This window comes from Schistocerca gregaria, chromosome 6 (genome assembly GCF_023897955.1).
Source record: "Schistocerca gregaria isolate iqSchGreg1 chromosome 6, iqSchGreg1.2, whole genome shotgun sequence".
Lineage (NCBI taxonomy): Eukaryota > Metazoa > Arthropoda > Insecta > Orthoptera > Acrididae > Schistocerca > Schistocerca gregaria.
In genome coordinates, this window is record NC_064925.1 from 403,196,085 (window position 1) to 403,218,877 (window position 22,793).

At 43.1% G+C, this 22,793-nt stretch overlaps 1 protein-coding gene across 1 annotated transcript in view; it reads right to left on the reverse strand.

Moving 5' to 3' along the window:
- Window positions 1–5,698: 5,698 nt before the first annotated feature.
- Window positions 5,699–22,793, reverse strand: part of LOC126278491 (ras-associated and pleckstrin homology domains-containing protein 1-like) — a 339,217-nt gene continuing 322,122 nt past the window's right edge. Inside the window, exons 4-5 of the mRNA XM_049978651.1 lie at window positions 20,864–21,054; window positions 5,699–9,207 (exon numbers count right to left, since the gene is read on the reverse strand). Of these exons, the coding sequence (XP_049834608.1) occupies window positions 7,195–9,207; window positions 20,864–21,054 (2,204 nt within the window). The 3' untranslated portion in view covers window positions 5,699–7,194. The remainder of the gene's footprint in view (window positions 9,208–20,863; window positions 21,055–22,793) is intronic.

The following is a 22,793-nucleotide window of genomic DNA, read 5'->3' on the forward strand; positions in this document are numbered from 1 at the left end:
AACTATATATAATGGCTCAGAAAATTCTTACTAGGTTCCCGCTGTTCAGTTCCAGCCACAACTTAGATTTTGAATAAAAATTATCAGCTACGGCAGCTGAAAACTTTCGTTATGAGCCAGACTTGGTCTGCCGAAGGCCTCGTCAAAGAGGACGGAGGAACGCACAGAGTTTTAGGATAACCTCTTGCCCTTGGAGTGGGAAAAGGCTTAAAAAATGGGGAAGAGTCAACTAAGTTCAGCGACACGAGGACCCAGAAGACAATGGGAACCACTATATTAAAGGCACATAATCATATCAACGGGACATGTGGCTTGTAACTGAGAAAGTGTCCAGATGATCTCTGCATTAACAAAATATTGGGAATTAATCTCCCAGAGAGACCTCGGGAAAGGGGCTCATGAGGTGACAATGAAAAAAGGATAACCAAAGAAATTCTACGAGCCGGAAGTGGAATTTCAGAAGCTGTGTGTGGTAGGGAAAGCAGAAAATCTGAAAAGAGTAATGCAAAGTCTCAATCTAGATATTGTGGGGATCAGTAAAGTGAAATGGAAAGAAGACAAGTATTTCTGGTCAGACGAACACAGCATAATCTCAACAACACCTGAAAATGCCTCAACAGTAGAGGGATTCGTTACGAATAGGAAGGTAGGGCAAAGATTGAGTTACTGCGAACAGTTCAGTGATAGGGTTGTTCTCATCAGAACCGCAGCAAGCTGGAGATGAAGACATAAAGTATATGAGAATACTGAATGGGTAATTCAGTACGTTAAGTGAGGTGAAAATCTAATAAACATGGGGTTCTGGAACGCGATTATATGGGAAGGAGTAAAAGAAAGGCTTACCGGAGAATATGGGCTTGAGAATGAAAGAGGAGAAAGAATGAGTTCTGCAAAAAATTTCAACTATTAATAGCGAATACTCTTTTCAAGGATCAAAATAGTAGGATTTACAATTGGAAAAGATAGCGAGGTACGGAAAGATTGCAGTTGGATTACATAATGGTCAGGCAGAGATTTCGAAATCATACAAGGAGTTGTGGAGCGTAGCCATAAGCAAACATATACGCAGGCAACTATTTAGCAATGATGAAGGGTAGCCTGAAGTGTGAGAGTCTAGTCTGGAAGAATCAGTGAGCAAAGAAGTGTGATATGGAAGTAGAATTAAGAGACACTCTTGAAGTTCTGTGAGTTTATAGATACTGCGATAATGAATAGCTCAGTAGACAGCTCAGTTAAAGAGGAATGGACATATCTCAAAATGTCAGTCACAGAAATTGGAAAGAAAACCATCGGTACAAAGAAGGTAACTGCGAAGAAACCATGGGTAACAGAAAAAATACTTAATTTGATCGCCGAAAGAAGGAAATACAGAAAAGTTCAGGAAAATTCAGGAATACAGAAATAAAATCATTTAGGAATGAGATGAATAGGAATTACAGGAAATCTGAGATGAAATGGCTGCATGAAGGATGTGAAGACATCGAAAAAGTAATGATTATCCGAAGGATTGACTCAGCATGTAGGAAAATCAAAACAGTCTTTGATGAAATTAAAAACAAGAGCGGTAACTCTAGAAGAGCAATGGGAAATCCCACGGTAAATGCACAGGCGAGAGGGGATGGCTGGAAAGACTACACTGAAGCCTCTGAGGGAGAGGACACTCCTGATGACGAGACAGAGAAGAAACAGGAGTCGACAGTTAAGAGGTAGGGGATCTATTATTAGAATTAGAATTTAAAAGATCTCTGGACGACTTACGATCAAGTGCGGCAGAAGGGCTGGATAACATTACATCGGACTTTCTAAAATCATAGGGTAAAGTGACATGGAAACTACTATTAATGTTGGTGTGTAGAATGTATGAGACTTCAGATATACCATCGGACTTTCGGAACAATATCATTCACACAGTTCCGAAAACTGCAAGTGCCGACAAATACGAGAATTACCGCACAATCAGTTTAACAGCTCTTGCACCGAAGTTGTTGACAAGAATAATATGCAGATGTATAAAAAAGAAAACTGACGATCTGTTAGTTGACGATCAGTTTGGCTTTAGGAAAAGTAAAGACCCCAGAGACGCAGTTACGACGTTGCGATTGAGAAAGGAAGCAAAACTGAAGAAAAATGAAGACACGTTCATAGGATTTGTCGACCTGGAAAAAGCGTACGACTGTGTAAAACGGTACAAGATGTTCTATACTCTGGGAAAAATACGGGTATGCTATTGGAATAGATGGTTTTGTATACAATACGTACAAGAACTGATAGTGAACAATACGGCTGGAAGACCAAAAAAGAAGTGCTCGGACTATTGTTCAACCTATACATAGAAAGTTCGGTGACAGAAATAAAATAAAGTTTTATGAGTAGGCTTGAAACTCAAGGTGAAAGGATATCAACGATAAGATTCGCTGACTACTTCGCTATTCTCAGTGAAAGTGAAGAAGAATTACAGGATCAGTCGAATGGAATGAATAGTCTAATGAGTGAAGAACGTGGCTGTGTGTAACTAAAAAGATGACGAAAATTATGAGCAGTAGCAGAAGTGAGAACAGAGAGAAACTTAACATCAGAACTGGTATTCACGAAGTAGAAGAAGTTAAGAAATTATGTTATCTAGGCAGCAAAATAATTCATGACCGACGGAGCAAGGAGGTCATCAACAGCAGACTAACACTGGCAAAAAGGGCATTCCCGACCACGACAAGTCTACTAGTATCAAACATAAGCCTTAATTTGTGGAAGAAGTTTCTAACAACGTTCGTGTGGAGCAGAGCACTGTATGGTACTCAAACAAGGGCTGCAGAAAAACGGAAACAGAAGAGAATTGAAGCGTTGAGGAGTGGTGCTACAGTCGAATGTTGAAAATTAGGTGAACTGATAAGGAATGATGAGGCTCTGTGCGTAATTGGAGAGGAAAGAAATATACGGAAAAGAAAGGAATATATAGTAACACGACAAGACGAAGGAACAGGATGATGAGACATCTGGTAAAACATCAGGTAATGGTACTTGATGGAGCTAAAAAGTGTAAAAACTGTAGAGCAAGAAAGAGACTGGAATACGTTCAGCAGATAACTGAGGACGTACGTTGCAAGTGCTACTGTAAGATGAAAAATTTGCCGTAGGAGGAGGATTCGTAGCCGGCCGCATCAAGCCGGTCACAAGATTAATGAATCAAAAGAAAAGTTTAAAAAATGATGCTTACGCTGATCAAAAATAACAAGAGATGTACTTGAGAAGGCATGTAAATGCAGGAAAATTCCAGCTGGATTGCGTGATAGCCAGAGATTGCGATGAAAGATATTCCATTGTAACGTCTACAGAAGATCTTACACAGAATCAGATCTGTAATAATGATGACTAATAGATTGAGAATCGTTCAGAAGAATCACTGTAGATGGAAGTGGGATACTGAACTGTCGAGTAATGATGAGTTGTTTTTGAAGTTATCTAAAGCTGTAAATAGTACGATAATGAATGCCACAGTAAGCAGTTTAGCTGAAGAGGACAATGATGGAAGCAGGACAGATAAACATAGGTGCAAGGAAGAAAACTGTGAACAATTCTTGGGAGACAAATTAAATACTTCAGTTGACAAACGAAAGAAGAAAGTTCAGAAACGTTCAGGGAAAGACAAACATAGAGGGATGTAAGTCACTTACGACTGAAATAAATAGGAATTGGAGGGAAGCCAAGACGAAATGGCTGTAGGAAAATGTGAAGAAATCAAAAAATGAAATGGTCGTTGAAAGAACTGAAACAGAAAACATAAAAGACAAAACAAATTTTGGTGAAATTAAAAGCGAAGCCAACGACATTAAGGGTGAAATGGAAATTCCACTGTCAAACGCAGAAGAGACAGCGTTTAGGTGGAAAGAATACATTCAAGGTCTCTAAGAGAGTCAACATGTGCTTGTTCATGTGGTAGAAGAAGAAATCTGAGTCAATTTGGAAGAAATTAGGGATTGTGTGTTAGAGTCAGTGTTTAACAGAGCTTTGGAGTCTTACAATCAAATGAGACAGAAGGAATAGACAGTCCCACACCTCGAAGACAGCAGGGACCTATAAGTGCGAGAATTATCGTCCAATCAGCTTGACAGTTCATGTACATAAATTGCTGACAAGAGAAATGTGCAGAAGAATGGAGAAGAAAACTGGCAATCTGTTAGACGACTATCAGTTTGGTTTTCGGCAAGGCCAAGGCAGAAGAGAGGCATTTTTGACGTTGCACTTGATAGTGGAAGCAGGACTTAAGAAAAATCAAGACACATTCATAGAATTTGTTGATCTACAGATAGCTTTCGACGATGTAAAATAGTGCAGGATGTTAGAATTCCTCAGAAAACTTATTGTAAACGATAGGGAAAGACGAGTAATATGCAATATGTGTAACAACCAAGAAGGAACAATGAGAACAGAAAACCAAGAATGAAGTTCTCAGATTAAATAGGGTGTACAATATGGATGCAATCTTTCTGGCATTTAAATTTGTGGTGAAAGTATGTCAGTGATAGTGTTCACTGATGACACTGCTACCCTCAAGGGGAACAATACATGTACTCATATATCATGTTGTGATTCAAACAGTATCTCTAATTAAATTATTTTTAACATATGTACACAAACTACCCATTTTTTGAAAGATACTCACCCCACTGACCAATACCTTGTGAGCAAAAGAATTACTCCAATTGTTATAACAGAATAAAATAATATATTCTTCTTCATGACCTCATATTTCCTAAGCACAGTTATTTTCCAGCGTTACAACAAATTAAATTTGCTCAATGCAGTTAAAAACTACAATCGTTGAAACTGATCCATGTAATAATTTCTTTTGTTAAAGCATTGAGCGTCTTAATTCAATAAAACACTAAATAATTTCCTTGTTTAAAAAATGTGATGTTAATTGTCAGTTATAGAGACTTATTGTCATTATTTCCATTAACATAATTAAGCTGGACACTCCCATTTCTTTAATAAACATCTAAAAGATTGACCTCAACTGCGAGAGATTATAAATACTTGTCGTAGTTGTGTTTGCTATACTTTTGTGGTTCACACTTTGGCAATAATGTCAGCACCACAAAACTTTGTTTATTATATGAACTAAGATAACATAGAATGTTGATTCATTATTAAATGAACTTGCAGTGCAATTTGTTTTCATGTAAGATTAAACTGAGGTTGCAGGTACAATAATAGAATCAATGTTATGTGAATTACACAGAACAATCCTTATATAATCAATGCACTACATGATCCATATTACTGCCACATGATTGAAAATGCAAAATGTAGTATGTATCTGGAATCATCCTATATGTGATACTTCAATATATACAGAGATAAAGTTCTGTTTGTGTATGTACTTTGTGAGTTACCTATCTGCTACTGTTATATTCCTGTGATTGATAGAAGAAATCATCAATAATCAATCACTTATGAAAATTATGACTCTTTCATTTTAGCTGGTTGCTGTTGTGTCTAAATTTTCATCCATAAATCGATGGTTATTTACAGCTCTAGACTTTTTAGTATTGCAGTATGTATAAAGACAGAACAAAAATTTGATCATATAAAAGCTATTAAGTGACCTAAAATTTACATTTTGTCATAAAGGAATATTAAAAAGTCGAAAGCAACATTGAAACATTTTTCGAACAGATGCAAAGTCAATTATAGCTGAAGATTTTATCTGTAACCATTAATTTATTGAAACATTTACAAAAATATTCACAAAATAATTTGCAATTATCAATAATCACACAAAACTTCCTGTATTGCTGTGTTTTGTGTTGTACTCAATGATATATTCTTCTGTTGTTTCTTCTGAAGAGGAGAACTTTGTTTCACAAGATATCTGGCGTTGTTTGAAGTATCAGGTACTTTAATCAATAAAAATGAAACAACTTGTAAATTTACTATATCAATAAATATTAAAATCACGTTCACATTGCAACAAACTACATAAAACAGTTTTAAATAATTTAAATAAATAAAATTCATACTTAACGTAACAAGCACAACAAAAATTTTAATGGGAGAGGTATGGTTAGATACACTCCAATGATAATGTGCTGTGACAAGCAGTGAGTGTTCTTTGTGACTGGTTGAAGTATGGAATGATCACTAGATGAGACGAGACACCACATGTACTAATAATGTCTTTTGATGGTGTAACTGTGAATGGAAGTTGAGGTAGCTCCAAAGGGATCCACGACAAGGTATTATTTTAGACTTCCTATCGAAAACAAAACTAGATGGAGAAAATTGTGATATAGCATCGAAACAGCCACTAAACTGTCAATATTTATGTTATTTCATAATATTCTCTCCTGTATTTCATATTTGTAATCTGATTCTTGTTTACTAGCAATAACAGTGCTGGCTACTAGCAAGCACTGAACAAAACTGTAACTGCTGTACTCGTTGTTGTTTTTGAAAACTGTGTGATACCTCACTCACCAAGCTTGGGATATTATGAACATTTATGGACTAGTTAGATGCTGATGATAAAATTCAATTTTTGCCTTGGAGCCAAATAACAAACCAATAAACGGCAACTTCGTAAGTATTTTGTACCATAGGTCTTAAATGACCTGTTTTATTTATAACAATAGTTTTGTTCCCTTGTCTTACACAATTTCACACATACGGGAACTACTTGCCCAATAAAAGGTGCGAACATGACAACTAAAGGGGCGGGTGTAGCTTTTCTCAGTGTGTGTGTGTGTGTGTGTGTGTGTGTGTGTGTGAGTGTGTGTGTGTGTGTGTATGAGTGAGGTGGCACTTCAGCACTGAAGGAGGAGAGAAATGGGGCTGCAATGACGTGACAGTGTACTCGTTGATTTGCATACAGTAACAGAAAAATGCGGTGGGAATGTAGTTTCGTATTTCTCGCTTAGTTTATTATTTAGTATAAAAAATAAGGAAAAATGCATCAGAAACACTTCTTGAGTGTTGACGAATTCAGTCTCACATTTGTTTCGTCTTAAAAAGGGGAGTAACTCTCCGGTAAAAACACCGTGGGCATTAAGATTTAAGCGAAACAAATAGGTCACAGTCTCAATGAATGTATTTTGATACCAGGCGTGTATTGTCCCGAGACGATACGTATGCATCCAGCATTGAGAGGCGTTAGGAAAGCGCGTTGGCCTGATATATTTTTTATGAAGGTACATGTCTTCAAGTACGGTTTTCCACATCGAGGATTTTCGCTAGCGAAGAAGCAATGACAGCACCAGCTCCAGACCCTTGGCCTTGCTGGACTAAGAGACCCTGCAGCAGCTCTTCTGCGGTGTCTTCATCTAGTGGAATCAGCTCCCCTAGTTCCTCTAATACCTGCCTCCCCTTGGAAGACTCAACTTCTTTGTCGTCGTTGATTACAGTTGGAGAAATAGCAGTCTCTGGGGTCGTCCACTGTTCCTGTTGCATAGTCAGCTGACTGTCAGGTCCAATGGACGCTGGTTCAATTTCAGTTGTAACTTCACTTTCTGGTTTGGCACTGTTATACCGAAGGAGCTGTTCATCGTGTCCGTCGGAATCGTCGTAAGTGGTAGCATTCTCTGTCGCAGCAGACGCATCATCGGTAGTGACACCAGAGTGTTCTTCAGAAACTTCTAGAAGCTGACGTTTATTTCTATGCGAATGGATTGTTTCTGTCTGGGGGTTCTCTTTCGATGATATGGTCCCAGAACGACGTAATGGAATTTCTATGAGGGATGTTGTTCCTAACTGTGTTGCATATCCAGGTAATGTACCGAACTGTCGTGACATCTCACGATTTTCCCGCAGTATGGCCTCAATTTCTTTGACAGTCGCCTCTGCCATCACATTTTCAGGAGCAGCGGCTGCTTTTATTCCAGATGCACGCCATTGGTAACCTGGTAAATTTTGGAGCTGCTTCGTCATTTGACGATTTTGTTTCAAGATTGCTTCGATTTCGCGAGTGGTAGCCTCTACAGCGCTGTGCACCCGCCTAAATGTCTTCATGCCTTTCAGTCTCCGCTTCCGGAAGATATCTGCTCTAGATGTTATGTTGGTGACTTTCTTGGGATTTGCTTTACCACTTCGCTGCAGAACTTTGGGCCGTGTTGTGGCTCGAGGCACATCATCTTGGCCAGAGGTGTTTTCGGCTGGAGGCTTAAGTTCGTCGCTGATATCATCAGCAGCTCGCTTCTTGCGACGAGCTCTCGCTGGCTTGGATGGCCCAGTGTCATCGAAGACGTCGTTGACGTATTCCGTGGACGAACGCGGCGTTCTTCTGAGTGTATCATCCTGCCCCGTACCGATGGTGTTTGATTCGTACGAAGATGCCACACTGTAGACCTCGTCATCGACTGCACGGCCAGATCTGTCAGTCTCCATGTCGTGCTCCTGCTGGATGTCGTTGGAGTTCTGGATTGGAATTCCGTGGTAGCTGTGCTGGTGCTTGTTGGCGGCGCCGTATGTCTTCACTTTGGAGTGGCCCTGGATTATGAGGTACATGGGCCCCCGGAGCGGTTCCGCCGGTTGCTTGTAATGGGAGAACAGAGGGTCAGTGGTCAAGGAGGCCACAGTCGTAGCCACGGGGGTGGCACACGTGGTGACCGTCGTGGTGGGAGTGGCAGGTGGCGTCGTGGCGGTGAAGGCGTCGGACTGGGGAGCGACGGCGGAGACCGGCGTCGACTCGTCGCGCAGCAGGCTCTGCAGCAGCGAGGAGAGATCCACGGCGTCGTGGGCGGCGGGGGGTCGCGTGGGGGCGGCGGCGGTGGGCGGCGCCGCGGCGACCGTGGCCAGCTGCGTCTTGCCCTCCTTCCAGTCGAGCACCTGCTGCAGCGGCTGCGTCGTCGACGCGTGGTACACGAGGTTGGAGTGCTGCAGCGACACCGACGTCTGGCCCTGCGTCGGCCGCGCCAGCGCCGACGCCGTCGGGGGCGGCGGGGGCGGCGGCATCAGCATGGTGTACGGCGGCCGCATCGGCGGCGCCGACGGCTTGTGGTAGAAGGGCGACGGGTAGTACGAGGCCGGCAGCGAAGAGTAGTGGTGGTTCGAGCCGAACTTGGACGCGTCTACGATCTTGAGGAACTGGTCAAAGACGTCGCGCCTGGATTCCAGCTGAGCCTGTGACGACTGAGGGGCGGTCGGTAGAGCCGCGTCGGCAGTGGTGGCGACGGGTGGTGGCAGCGGCGTGGGCTGGCGAGGTCGCAACACCGGCACCTGCAGCAGGAAGGAGGTGATGACACTGGTGTCCTCGGCAAAACAGAAGAAGGATTACATGATCTGTTGAGCGACCTGAACAGTGTAATAAATACTGAAAGTCGTTAGAGGATAAAACGCGGAACTAATTAAGAGTTGTAGATATCAGATTAGCGACAGACGAACATCAAAATTGGTAACAACGATGTAGGTGAAGTTAACGAATTCTGCTACCTTGGATGCAAAATAACACATGGCAGACTAGTAGCAAAGAGGGCATTCCATTCCACAAGAATTCTGACTGTGTCAATATGGTTCAAATGGCTCTGAGCACTATGCGACTTAACTGCTGAGGTCATCAGTCCCCTAGAACTTAGAACTACTTAAATCTAATTAACCAAAGGACATCACACACATCCATGCCCGAGGCAGGATTCGAACCTGCCACAGTAGCGGTCGCCCGGTTCCAGACTGTAGCGCCTAGAACCGCTCGGCCACCCCGGCCGGCTGACTGTGTCAACCCTAGGCTTTTATTTAAGGGGGGTAGGACGTCAAACGGGCCGACTTGGAGCAGGAGACTCACGACAAGATATTTTAATTTCTACTGTTTATACTTTTACAAATAATTTCATAAAACTTTGTCACCAAGACCAGGAAGGATTGGGACTCACACTCATCACAGTGAGTGTTAAAAAACGTAGCAAAATACCCTTTTTTACATGTGAAATTTCATCATTTTTTCACTTATTACTGGCTACATTGTAGCTATAGGTACACTTTTCTTCCTAAGTAAGAGAGATTCTTCGATGAATTTTTCATAGCATACAAACAGTAGTTACATGTGTATGAAACTCTAGAATTTTCCAAATCTATTACAAAACTGTGGAAGAAATTAAGATAATTAACTATAAAACTTGAATATTTTCTAAACATGAAGTTTAAAACAAAACAGTTCATTAATTTTTTCATAAATTAAATAACTTCTAGTGTTTCATACACCTGTAACTATGGTTTGTATTCTGTACAAAAGTCATCGAAGAATCCCTCTTACTTAGGAAGAAAAGTGTACCTATAGCAACAAATGCAGCCAGTAGTAAGTGAAAAAACGATGAAATTTCACATGCAAAAAATGTGTTTTGTTACATTTTTGAGCTTCCACTGCTGTGAGTATTAATCCTGAATCCTTCCTGGTCATGCTGTTAAAGTTTTATGAATTTGTTTGTAAAAGTATTGACAGTGGAAATTAAAATGTCCTGACGTGCCTCTCCTGCTCCAAGTCGGCCCGTTTTACATCCCACCCCCCTTATGGTAGAAATTTGCAGTACAGCGTTGTATGGTAGTATATCATGGGCAGTGGGAAAACCGGAACAGGAGAGAATCGTATCATTTGAAAGATGAAGGATGCTGAAAATTAGGTGGGATGACAATCAATGAGGTGGCTCTTCGATTAATCGGTGAAGACAGGAACACACGGAAAGGAACGGTAAAATTGAAATGAGCGTTTGGTGTCAATGACCGGGAGGCCCCTTACGGGGAAGGTCCGTCCGCCTTAGTGCAGGTGTTATTACATTAGACGCCACACTGGCGACCTGCGCGTAGGATGGGGATGAAATGATGAGGAATACAGCACAACACCCGGTCCCTGAGCGGAGAAAATCCCCGACCCAGCCGGGAATCGAACACGGGCCCGAAGGGCGGCAATCTGTCACGCTGACCACTTTTTTTAAAAATCTCATTTAGTTCGCTTTTGTTCGTTGTATCTGCTCGGGGCGGACGTCCTAAGACATCTGATGAAGTTCGTTGATGATCGATTAACTCAGTTTTTTTATTACAGAGGGTACGTAACCCTCTGACAGAACACGCTGAGCTACCGCGCCGGCTACCACTCAGCTATCGGGGCGGATGGAGAGCAACGCAGAGAAGAAGGGAGACGATATATATTAAGACATTAGGGAATAACGTCTATGGTCTAAGAGGGAGTTGCAAAGGGTAAAAACTGTCAGGGAAGACAAAGCCTGGAATACACTGAACACATAATTGAGGCATCAAAGCAGTCAGAAGGAAGATGACAAAAAAAAAAGAAATCAAATAGTTCCGACCTTGAGGCTTACGCCTCGCCGTAGTGTTATTTACGTAACTCATTTGTTTACTTAACCTGATATTTATTCCTTTCATCTGACAAAATTATGGTTATCAGTCCCCGTCTTGCATCTGTCCTGGTATTGCACATATTTTGCATTTTATTCATTACTATAAACGTATAACAAGTTACACCTTAAAACACACAATGTTCTAAGTCTAAAACATGATTGCTTGTCACTTCATACAACGAACAGCTTTTTAGTTTCTTTTTACAGGTGCAGTAAGAGAAAACAGTAGAGTTCACATTCGTTCACGAAAAGTACATCAATAACGACACGTTACAAGAAGGCATTTTTAGTGCTAAGATTGACTGAAACGATAAGAGAAAGAATTGGCATTGGGAAACGGGAGCATTAGTGCCTGACAGAAGAAAACTGGTGATATATATTAATTTTTGGGTGAAAGTTTCAAGGTGAAGAAGGTAGTGCTTTAGTTGCTTCTTAAAAGCAACAGGGCACAGCATTGTCCGGATAAGTTCAAGTTATTTCGTTCCATAGCGCAACATCGATGAAGTTTGCGAATGTTTTTGTTTTGTGGATGAGTCCAGTAGGATATTAGATAAGTGAGACTACGTGTTTCGATTATGATGAGATGACTAGTATTTAATCTCTGTTGTGAGGCACTGGTGCGCATGGATACTGAGAAACCGATGAAGAAGCCGTAGCATATGGCAGTCACATAATTTGTCTGCCTGCAACCAATCTAACTGAGCCTATGAAGAAATGACATTGTAAAACAGACGAGTGTTGCAGGTATAGAGCATACATGCATTCTTGGTTACTTACAGCCTTTAAATATTTTCTCCTTTAAGTGTAGTGTTGCATTACATCGCAATAGTGGAGTTTCGATGCAATGTCTAACTTCACAAATTCACGTTTCGCATCTGTGGAAATACACTGAAGGAGAAAAAAATCTCTTCACGAAAAAATAAAGATAAATTCGGAGTAGGTATTAAAATCCATGGAGAAGAAATAAAAACTTCGAGGTTCGCCGATGACACTGTAATTCTGTCAGAGACAGCAAAGGACCTGGAAGAGCAGCTAAACGGAATGGACAGTATCTAGAAAGGTGGATATAAGATGAACATCAACAAATGCAAAACGAAGATATTGGAATGTAGTCGAATTAAATCGGGTGATACTGAGAGAATTAGATTAGGAAATGAGACACTTAAAGTAGTAAAGGAGTTTTGCTATTTGGGGAGCAAAATAACTGATGATAGTCGAAGTAGAGAGTATATAAAATGTAGACTGGCAATGGCAAGGAAAGTGTTTCTCAAGAAGAGAAATTTGTTAACATTGAGTATAGATTTAAGTATCAGGAAGTCGTTTCTGAAAGTATTTGTATGGATTGTAGCCATGTATGGAAGTGAAACGTGGACGATAAATAGTTTGGACAAGAAGAGATCAGAAGCTTTCGAAATGTGGTGCTACAGAAGAATGCTGAAGATTATATGGGTAGATCACATAACTAATGAGGTGGTATTGAATAGAATTGGGGAGATGTGGAGTTTGTGGCACAACTTGACATGAAGAAGGGACCGGTTGGTAGGACATGTTCTGAGGCTTCGAGGGATCACAAATTTAGCATTGGAGGGCAGCGTGGAGGATAAAAATCGTAGAGGAAGACCAAGAGATCATCAATACACTAAGCAGATTCAGAAGGATGTAGGTTGTAGTAAGTAATGTGAGATGAAGAAGCTTGCACAGGATAGAGTAGCATGGAGAACTGCATCAAACCAGTCTCAGGACTAAAGACCACAACAACAACAATTAAATTTAGAAAAAAACATTTTTGTAGGTAACATATTTAAGTGATTAACATTGCAAGATTACAGTTGGATGTTATCGCGAGATAACCATTGCAAATGTGATGTGCAAGTACACTAATAACCGATGTAGCCACCAATATGTTGAATGTAAGCATGCAAACGTGCTTCATTGTGTTACGCAAGTGCCGGACATCAGTTTGCGGGATGGCTTTCTATGCCTGTTGCACTTGGGACATCGATACACGGGTGGTAACCGCTGTTTATGGAAGACGCTGGAGTTGTCGTCCGTTGATGTTGCATATGTGCTCGACTGGAGTCAGATCTGGTGATCGAGCAGGCCAAAACTCTGTAGACCATGTTGGGTTACAACATCGGTATGTAGGCGAGCCTTATGCTATCGGAGAACAATCCCTGGAATGCCGTTCATGAACGGCAGCAGAACAGGTCGAGTCACGAGATTGATGTAGAAGTTTGCAGTCAGATTGCGTAGGATAACCACCAAAGTGCTCCTGCTGTCAAACGAAATTGCACTGCAGACCATAGCTCCAGGTGTGGGTCCAGTGTGTCTGACATGCAGAGAGGTTGGTTCCAAGCCCTCAGCTTGCCTTCTTCTAACCAACACACGTCACCGAAGTAGAGCCAGCTTTCATCAGAAAATCCTGCCCTCCAATGAGTTCTCGGTTGACACTACTAAAGTCGCAAATGATGATGGTTTGGGGTGAGTGGAATTCACGCTACAGGGCATCTGGCTCGGAGCTGTCCTTGAAGTAACAGATTTATAACAGTTCGTTCTGCCACTATAGTGCCAAATGCTGCTCAAACTACTGCTGCTGATGCAGTAAAATGTGCCAAAGCAATACGCCGAACTCTATGATCTTCATTCTCTACAGTGCTACGTGGCCGTCCGGAGCTCGGTCTTTTTGCCACTGTACATTCTTGTGGCCATGGCAGCCAGCAGTCATCTACAGTGACTACATCCCAATCAAATCTTCCTGCAATATCGCAGAAGGAACGTCCAGCTTTTCGCGGCCCTATTATAAGGCCAAGTTAAAATTCAGCGAGGTTTTGATAATGGCTTCTTTGCCGCTTTAAAAGCATTCTAGACTAAAATCAACTCACCACGACCAATCTCGAAGCTGATCAACGACCACTGCCGTTACAGCGTGTATTTGAAGCAAACCTCATTTACATCTTCGCAGTGGCGCTACTGGCGCCTCTCTTGTGCAGATGTTGAGAAAGTTGAATAGACATCATCTTTCATTTATAGCAATGCGCCTACCAACTTTCATTTATGTCGCTCAACTTGTTCTTTGTGTTGAGATTTTTTTCCATCACTGTATGCATAGAGGCAGGCGAAAATCTTCCTGTTGTGGCGACTGTATTTTCTGCACCGTTGGGATACTCTGCCAAAGTTACACACAAGTTCTTCGCGGTTTTTTAATAATGTATTGGAATATCGACGAGTAGAATAGTAGGCCATTGTCTGCGGCGTTCAGAACTTATTAATTTCTGATACTAAAAATACTTGGGACATCTTTGCACTTTAAGTTCCGGGTCTTGCGCCCACCTTACCACTAGAGACAGAACATAATTCCTCTGCACGATCGTACTATTGACATCTTCAAGTCTATCATTAAACTAAAGCACGTAGGAGTTACTTGTGCAGGTGGACGGACCCGAGGAAACGCCACTGATATTACGTTAATTTGTATTGCCCTTAATAATGCATTACACAAAATGTTAGTAGTGTTGTAATACTTTGTAAGGAGATGTTACATGACTTAGGTATAATTACTTTTCTTTCGTGTAATGCTGCTACAGACAGCATTCTCGCTTATTATTTACCCTTTTCTTCGGTTCTAAATTAATCTTACATTGACTCTGAGAGGCTGCCATTTTTCTCGTTCCTCATAATCTTGTACAAGTGATTTGTAATTTTACTGTACAACCTTTTTATGTCAAGAGTCAATACTTTATGTAACATGTTATAATAACTTTTAACCTGAATGAATGACGAAGTTATAGTTATGAAACTTCCTGGCAGATTAAAACTTTGTCCCCGACCGAGAGTCGAACTCGGGACCTTTGTCTTTGCGGGCAAATGCTCTACCATATGAGCTACCGAAGCACGACTCACGGCGGGTCCTCATAGCTTCTGCCAGTTTAGATGGTAGGAGACGAGATACTGGCAGAAGTGAGCTGTGAGGAGCGGGCGTGAGTTGTGCTTCGGTAGCTCAGATGGTAGAGCACTTGCCCGCGAAAGGCAAAGGTCCCGATTTCGAGTCTCGGTCGGGCACACAGTTTTAATCTGACAGGAAGTTTCATACCAGGGCATTCTCCGCTGCAGAGTGAAAATCTCATTCTGGAAGTTATAGTTACATCTTACAAGGAGTCTTTGAGGGCGAGGTCGAAAGCTCAATCTTTAGTAAGGCTCACTTGAAAGTTTTGTGTTAACAGTTATGACAAGAAAAACATTAGCTGCTAATGTCTCACTCTGTACATCAGGAAGACGATAGAAAATAAGTGTCCGGGAGTCGCAGAGATCATGCTTCTGTGGGATGTATGTATTATACTTCATAGAATGAACATCGTCGATATTCATGAAAACTTCCTACGTATAGAACCAGTCAGAACACTGTGGAAAAAAAGAAAAATGGCCATTTCTCACAGCGCCACATGTAGCTGCTCCTGTTCCGTGAGCCAAGCAACACATGAAGTGGACAACAGCTCTCTGGCGGCGTTTGGTGTGGTCCGACGAGTTTCCATTTTGCCTCTTTTGAAATAATGCAGGCCGTCAGTGGGTCGACGGTACAACGAGGTGTTTTACCTGCAGTGTGTGGAAGGTGTAGTTCGGACCCGTAGCTAAATTTCGTACCATAACTTGGGCCCACTCATTCACGTTACTGTAAACTTTGAACCAGGATGTTAGTGTTCACATTTATGGTAGCAAAGAGCTGCCCTCCCTCTGACACCTCGTTATGAGTATGCTGTGGACAATCGCGTCTTACAGTAGCTCAACAGCTTCGTTCACAGGGATGCATATATACGTTACCTGCTTAAGGAACATTCAAGCACCCTATCGTACTTCGACTTAACGGCTAAATCATCCGATCTTAGTGCAACAGAATATCGGGGACTGTCTACAACAGTTAGAGAAGCGTAGCACTCAGCGTCCAACAAATTGGTACCTGTACTGGACGTAATCTTCAATGAATGCCTTCAGCTGGGAGTGGCATAGCTGAAGAAACGACTGCTCATGGCCATAGGCGGTGTTATGTAGTATTGGTGTGAAGTCTCCTGAACGTGAGTAACTATTTGTCCTGATGGTTTCGTAGCATTGCCACGCCGGGTAATCAACTAGATAAAAGTGGTTCCCAACTTCGCATCGTAAGAACCCTGTTCCCTTCTTAGCAATAATTTGTAATTTTCGCAACCCGTCTTCTTTAAAGGATAGAACTCCCGTGTGTAATACAGATTCAGACATCTGATTACTTTACAAATGAGTTAATGTGTTAAATATTTGGCATTAAGCGTGTAAAAACTTCATGTCTGAAGACGAAAAATTAAAGTTATGTTGGCTGTATTGTTTTGGATTGCTCATGAATAGACTAATGAAAAAGTCAAAAACACAATTGGAAATTTATCAAGCGATAAACTGTGTTCGTTTCTCTTTTTTGTGAGGCTGTAAGCAAGAAAAGGACTATAAAATTTTTGAAATTATGTTTTAACTTTGTTGTACAGGGGATGGTCAAAATAATGTGAACAGTGGGATGTTTGTGTTTGATGGTCAACAACGCAGGGGAAGCAGGTGTCGCGCTTGACTGTGCATGTTCAGTACGGACTAAGCATCAGTGCAGGTTGTTTACGACTAGTGCACGCTTCATATTTGCTTCAGAGGCCCAGGTCGACGTGCAGTGAAAGTCCCATGGAGAGCAGATTGTAGGGCCCGATTAGCTGGAGCATCAGTAAACAAGACAGCCAACTTATTGAATGCTTCAAGAGCAATTGTTTCAAGAGTCATGCCAGCCTACTCGAAACATGGAAAAACATCATCGTGTAAACATAACAGTGGCGGAAATCAAAACTAAATGAGAGATCGTCGTACGCTAATCCGAATTGCGTCAAAACAACACAAAACTACTGCGACTATAGTGACTGCAGAGCTCAATAGCCATCTTTGAGACACCGTATCTATTGAAACTGTCCGCCGAGACCTCCTTAAAACGAATATTCATGGAGGAGCTGCTATACCGAAACCATTAGGGACGAAAACAAATGCAAAGAAGCGTAAAACGTGGTGTCAGGAGCATAAACCCTGGACTGCAAACACGTCATATGGTCCGACTCAACGTTTTCGTTATTTCCAACATCGGGCCAGGTTAAAGGCTGGAGAACGCCAAAAGAAGTCTACAGTCCTGATTGCTTGATTCCAACGGTTATGCATGGAGGTGGAAGTGTGATGATGTGGGCAGCAATATCATGGTTTTCTGCTGGTTCCATCATAACTCTCAAAGACCGTGTTACAGCCAACGATTACGTGAACGTTTTAGGTGATCAGGTGCAACCCATGATTCAAATGTGGTTCCCCAACAATGAGTCCATGTTTTAGGATGATAATGCACCCATTCACAAAGACAGGACAGGAGGATGCAACTGAACTCCAGAGTCTTTCCTGGCCAGCGCACTCCCCGGACTTGAACGTAATTGAATCCTTAATGGCAGTATTGGAGAGCAGACTCCTGAGCAGATTTCCGTCTCCCTCGTCGCTTCAGAAGTTAGAAGAGGGCCTGATCAAAGAGTGGCATAACATACCACTGGAGACTATGCAATCATTATATGCCAGTACTCCAAGAACAATCTCAGCTTTATTACTGGCAAATGGGGGTCTGACCCCTTATTAATAAACCATTCCCAAGTGAGTACAGGTGTCCACATTATTTTGACTCTTCCCTGTAAGTCGCTAAGTGCTGTCACTGCTGGATACCGGACGAGTATAGTTTGGATAATATGGGCACCGCTTTAACAAAAGCTAGTTTTCAAGCATGTCAATGTTTATGACGTAATGTCTCCTGTACTATGTGTCGTACAATGATACAATGTTACACGTACGTTCAGTGGTATCTATATCTACATTTATACTCCGCAAGCTACCCAACGATGTGTGGCGGAGGGCACTTTACGTACCACTGTCATTACTTCCCTTTCCTTTTCCAGTCGCGTATGGTTCGCGGGAAGAACGACTGCCGGAGAGCCTTAATGCACGCTCGAATCTCTATAATTTTACATTCGTGTTCTCCTCGGGAGGTATAAGTCGGGGGAAGCAATGTATTCGATACCTCATCCAGAAACGCAGCCTCTCGATACTTGGACAGCAAGCTACACCGCGATGCTGAGCGCCTCTCTAGCAGAGTCTGCCAGTTGAGTTTGCTAAACATCTCCGAAACGCTATCACGCTTACCATATAACCCTGTGACGAAACGCGCCGCTCTTCTTTGGATCTTCTCTATCTCCACCGTCAACCCGACCAGGTACGGATCCCACACTGATGAGCAAGTATAGGTCGATTGAGTGTTTCGTAAGCCACCTCCTTTGTTGATGGACTACATTTTCTAAAGACTCTTCCAATGAATCTCAACCTGGCACCCGCCTTACCAACAATTAATTTTATATGATCATTTAACTTCAAATCGTTCCGTTCGCATACTCCCAGATATTTTCAGAAGTAACTGCTACCAGTGTTTGTTCCGCTATCACATAATCATACAATAAAGGATCCTTCTTTCTATGTATTCACAATAGATTACATTTGTCTATGTTAAGGGTCAGTTGCCACTTCCTGCACCAAGTGCCTATCCGCTGCAGATCTTCCTGCATTAGGCTGCAATTTTCTAATGCTGCAACTTCTCTTTATACTACAGCATCATCCGCGAAAAGCCGCATGGAACTTCCGACACCATCTACTAGGTCATTTATATATATTGTATATATGTAGATGATATCTTCAAAATAGGTTACGAATAAAGTTACTAGTAAAGAAATAATAAACTAAAATATTATGGCTAATTCTGCATTTTTGCTGCACTAACAGTGAAAAATGTAATAAGCAATAAAAAAATTTCGTTTCAGTATGTTGTGCGTGTTATCAACGAGAAAAAGTTTCGGAAGGTTTGAAAGTATGTGTAAAGTTTGTTGGAAGAAAGAGCTCACATTCCCAAACACTGTGTGAATGTGGATGAATTTGCGCGACATGATTAATGCTGCCTCAAGAAGGATACACAGTTCCTAATCTTGATACTTGACTTTCTGAGGTAAGACCAAACCTCTTAATGAACAGATTATGGCAGCGTTTAAAGTTTTAATTTCGGTTGATAATTACGTGAAATATCGAAAATCGATTCTCTTTTGCTCTTGAAAGCTGTTAGACCGGCAATCTTTAACTGGGACTCGCTGACCGTTCCAGCCGTTTAGTGATGTGGATGCCAGACTGCAGCTGGAACAGTACCTGCCAAGTTATCCGAGAGCGCTAATGCGCTGCTTCCTGGACTCGGGTAGGCGCACCGGCCCCGGTTCGAATGCGCCCCTCGGATTAATGACGTGGGACGGTGTGTCGGCCAGCCTGGATGTGGTTTTTAGGCGGTTTTCCACATCCTGCTAGGTGAATACCGGGCTGGTCCCCACTTCCCGCCTCAGCTGCACGACACGCAGACATTTGTAACACTTCCGCACTATTTCACGGTTTACACTAGACGTAGACAGTTGGGGTACACTGATTCCGTCCTGGGGGGGGGGGGGGGGGGGAGGGTATGGGGTAGAGGCAGGAAGGGCATCCGGCCACCCCTTTCAATTAACCTTGCCAAAATGAAACTTCCTGGAAGATTAAAACTGTGTGCCCCACAGAGAATCGAACTCGGCTGTTTTCCACATCCCACTAGGTGAATACCGGGCTGTCCCGAGCTCGAGTCTCAGTCGGGCAGACAGTTTTAACCTGCCAGGAAGTTTCATATCAGCGCACACTCCGCTGCAGGGTGAAAACCTCATTCTGGAAACATCCCGCAGGCTATGGCTAAGCCGTGTCTCCGCAATATCCTTTCTTTCAGGAGTGCTAGTTCTGCAAGGTTCGCAGGAGAGCTTCTGTAAAGTTTGGAAGATAGGAGACGAGATACTGGTAGAAGTAAAGCTGTGAGTACCGGGCGTGAGTAGTGCTTCGGTGCCTCAGATGGTAGAGCACTTGCCCGCGAAAGGCAAAGGTCCCGAGTTCGAGTCTCGGTCGGGCACACAGTTTTAATCTGCCAGGAAGTTTCATATCAGCGCACACTCCGCTGCAGAGTAAAAATCTCATTCTGGAAACCTCCCCCAGGCTGTGGCTAAGTCATGTCTCCGCAGTATCCTTTCTTTCAGGAGTGCTAGTTCTGCAAGGTTCGCAGGAGAGCGTCAGTAAAGTTTGGAAGGTAGGAGACGAGATACTGGCAGAAGTAAAGCTGTGAGTACCGGGCGTGAGTAGTGCTTCGGTGCCTCAGATGGTAGAGCACTTGCCCGCGAAAGGCAAAGGTCCCGAGTTCGAGTCTCGGTCGGGCACACAGTTTTAACCTGCCAGGAAGTTTCATATCAGCGCACACTCCGCTGCAGAGTGAAAATCTCATTCTGGAACCTTGCCAATTCCGTTGTAGCCACGCCGACCCTGCGACCATTGCGGGACAAAGGCGGAAGTGAAAGAAGAAGAGAGAAGAAGACTGTAGCAGGAACAGTGGCCAGCGGCGCCCGTACCTCTGGCTGCGGCGTGGTGGCGAGCGGCGGGTCCGGCGTCCTGGATGCTGGCTCCAGCCAGTAGTGCACCCTGTCCAGCACGGGCGGCACGTAGTCGTACGTCGGGTCGTTCTTGAGGGGGTCCCCGCGGCCCAGAGGCGTCCACTCGTCGTAGTCGACGCGTGGCGAGAACACCCCGCGCCCGTTGCTGCCTGCAACCACACACACACGAGTGTCATGCTACTAGCACTTTGCAGTTCCTCATTGGTTCAGAAAGGACAACCGACACAAACTGTTATACAGGATGGTGCAAATGAAAATGGAGCGGATGAGTGGATACGATTGGATGTGAATGCATGCGTACAACCACACCCCGGTGACGGGCACACCACGTGTACGCCCCCCACGTGACCCACATCTCAGAGCGTAGTGCGAGCTGTGTCAGTGTGAGTGGAGCAGTGCAAATGTTGAAAGGTATATGATAAGGTCTGATCAGGGTAGCTGCAGAAAATAGTCGGTAGTTGCCGAGCAACATGCAACTTATAGTATGGGGGTTGGGTGGGGGGGGGGGGGGGGAGGGTTGCTTGGGGAAGGAGACCAGACAGCGACGACATCAGTCTCATTGGATTGGGGAAGGATGGGGAAGCAAGTCGTCCGTGCCCTTTTAAAGGAACCATCCCGGCATTTGCCTCGAGCGATTTAGGGAAATCACGGAAAACCTAAATCAGGATGGCCGGACGCGGGATTGAATCGTCGTCCTGCCGATTGCGAGTCCAGTGTCTAACCACTGCGCCACCTCGCTCTGTCGGTAGTTGCCAACCGCAAGGTGGAACGAGTATAATATCTTTGAGTAGGAGGATCTTTGATGGTTAAGAGAGTTGGGCGCGCAGTAAAAAAACCGGGGAGTCGCAGGTAGGTGTCCGGAGGAAGCAGACGTGTGGTGACAGCGTTAAGGTAGGTCGCTGCCCCTGACCGAACTTTAGCATGTAAATGAGAGAAGATATATATAATCATTTCAAATTCGTTTTTGTTAGATAATCTTCAGAGTTAGGATTTGAATGTCCAAGGTTTGACGCAGTAAGCAATTAGTAAAATTTTTTGTAAGAGTGATTTGTGCTACGAAATTGTTTGAAATGGCTCAAATTTCTCTCAGCACTATTGGACTTAACATCTGGGGTCATCAGTCCCCTAGAACTTAGAACTACTTAAACCTAACTAACCTAAGGACATCACACACATCCATGCCCGAGACAGGATTCGAACCTGCGACCATAGCGGTCGCGCGGTTCCAGACTGTAGCGCCTAGAACCGCACGGCCACACTGGCCGGCTCAGATTTAGATTATGACATGTTCGATATGCCTGCCATCATTGGCGATGATGTGGTGCAGACGATCAGAGAAATTCTGCACAACCCGCTGAAGTGTCGGAACATCGATGCTGTCGTTGACCTCTGGAATGGCTGATTTCAGCTCAGCAATGGTTTTGGCGTTATTGCTGCACACCTTGTCTTAAATATTGCCCCACAAAAAGGACTCACGTTTGTTCACATCCGGAGAATATGGCGGCGAATCGAGGCCCATGCCAGTAGCCTCTGAGTACCCCAGAGCCAGAATGCGTCCCCTAAACTACTCCTCCAGCACATCAAATACGCACCCGTTGAGGGTGAAGAGACTTACAGATCGTGAAATGCGGATTCTTAGTCCCCAAAATGCGCCAATTTCGCTAATTGACGAAACCATCCAAATGAAAGTGAGCTTCGTCGCCAAACCAAATTCTACTAAGTCTCATCATGTCCCGCGGCCAACCGAGCAGTTTGAGCGTTCTAACGCAAACCGTTCAGAAGTTATGACGATTTTATTTCACATAGTACAATAATTGTCACCCTTTATCTAATGAACAGTTGTATGTGGTTGACAGAAAACTGCCTTTGAAAATGACGGAATGTTGAA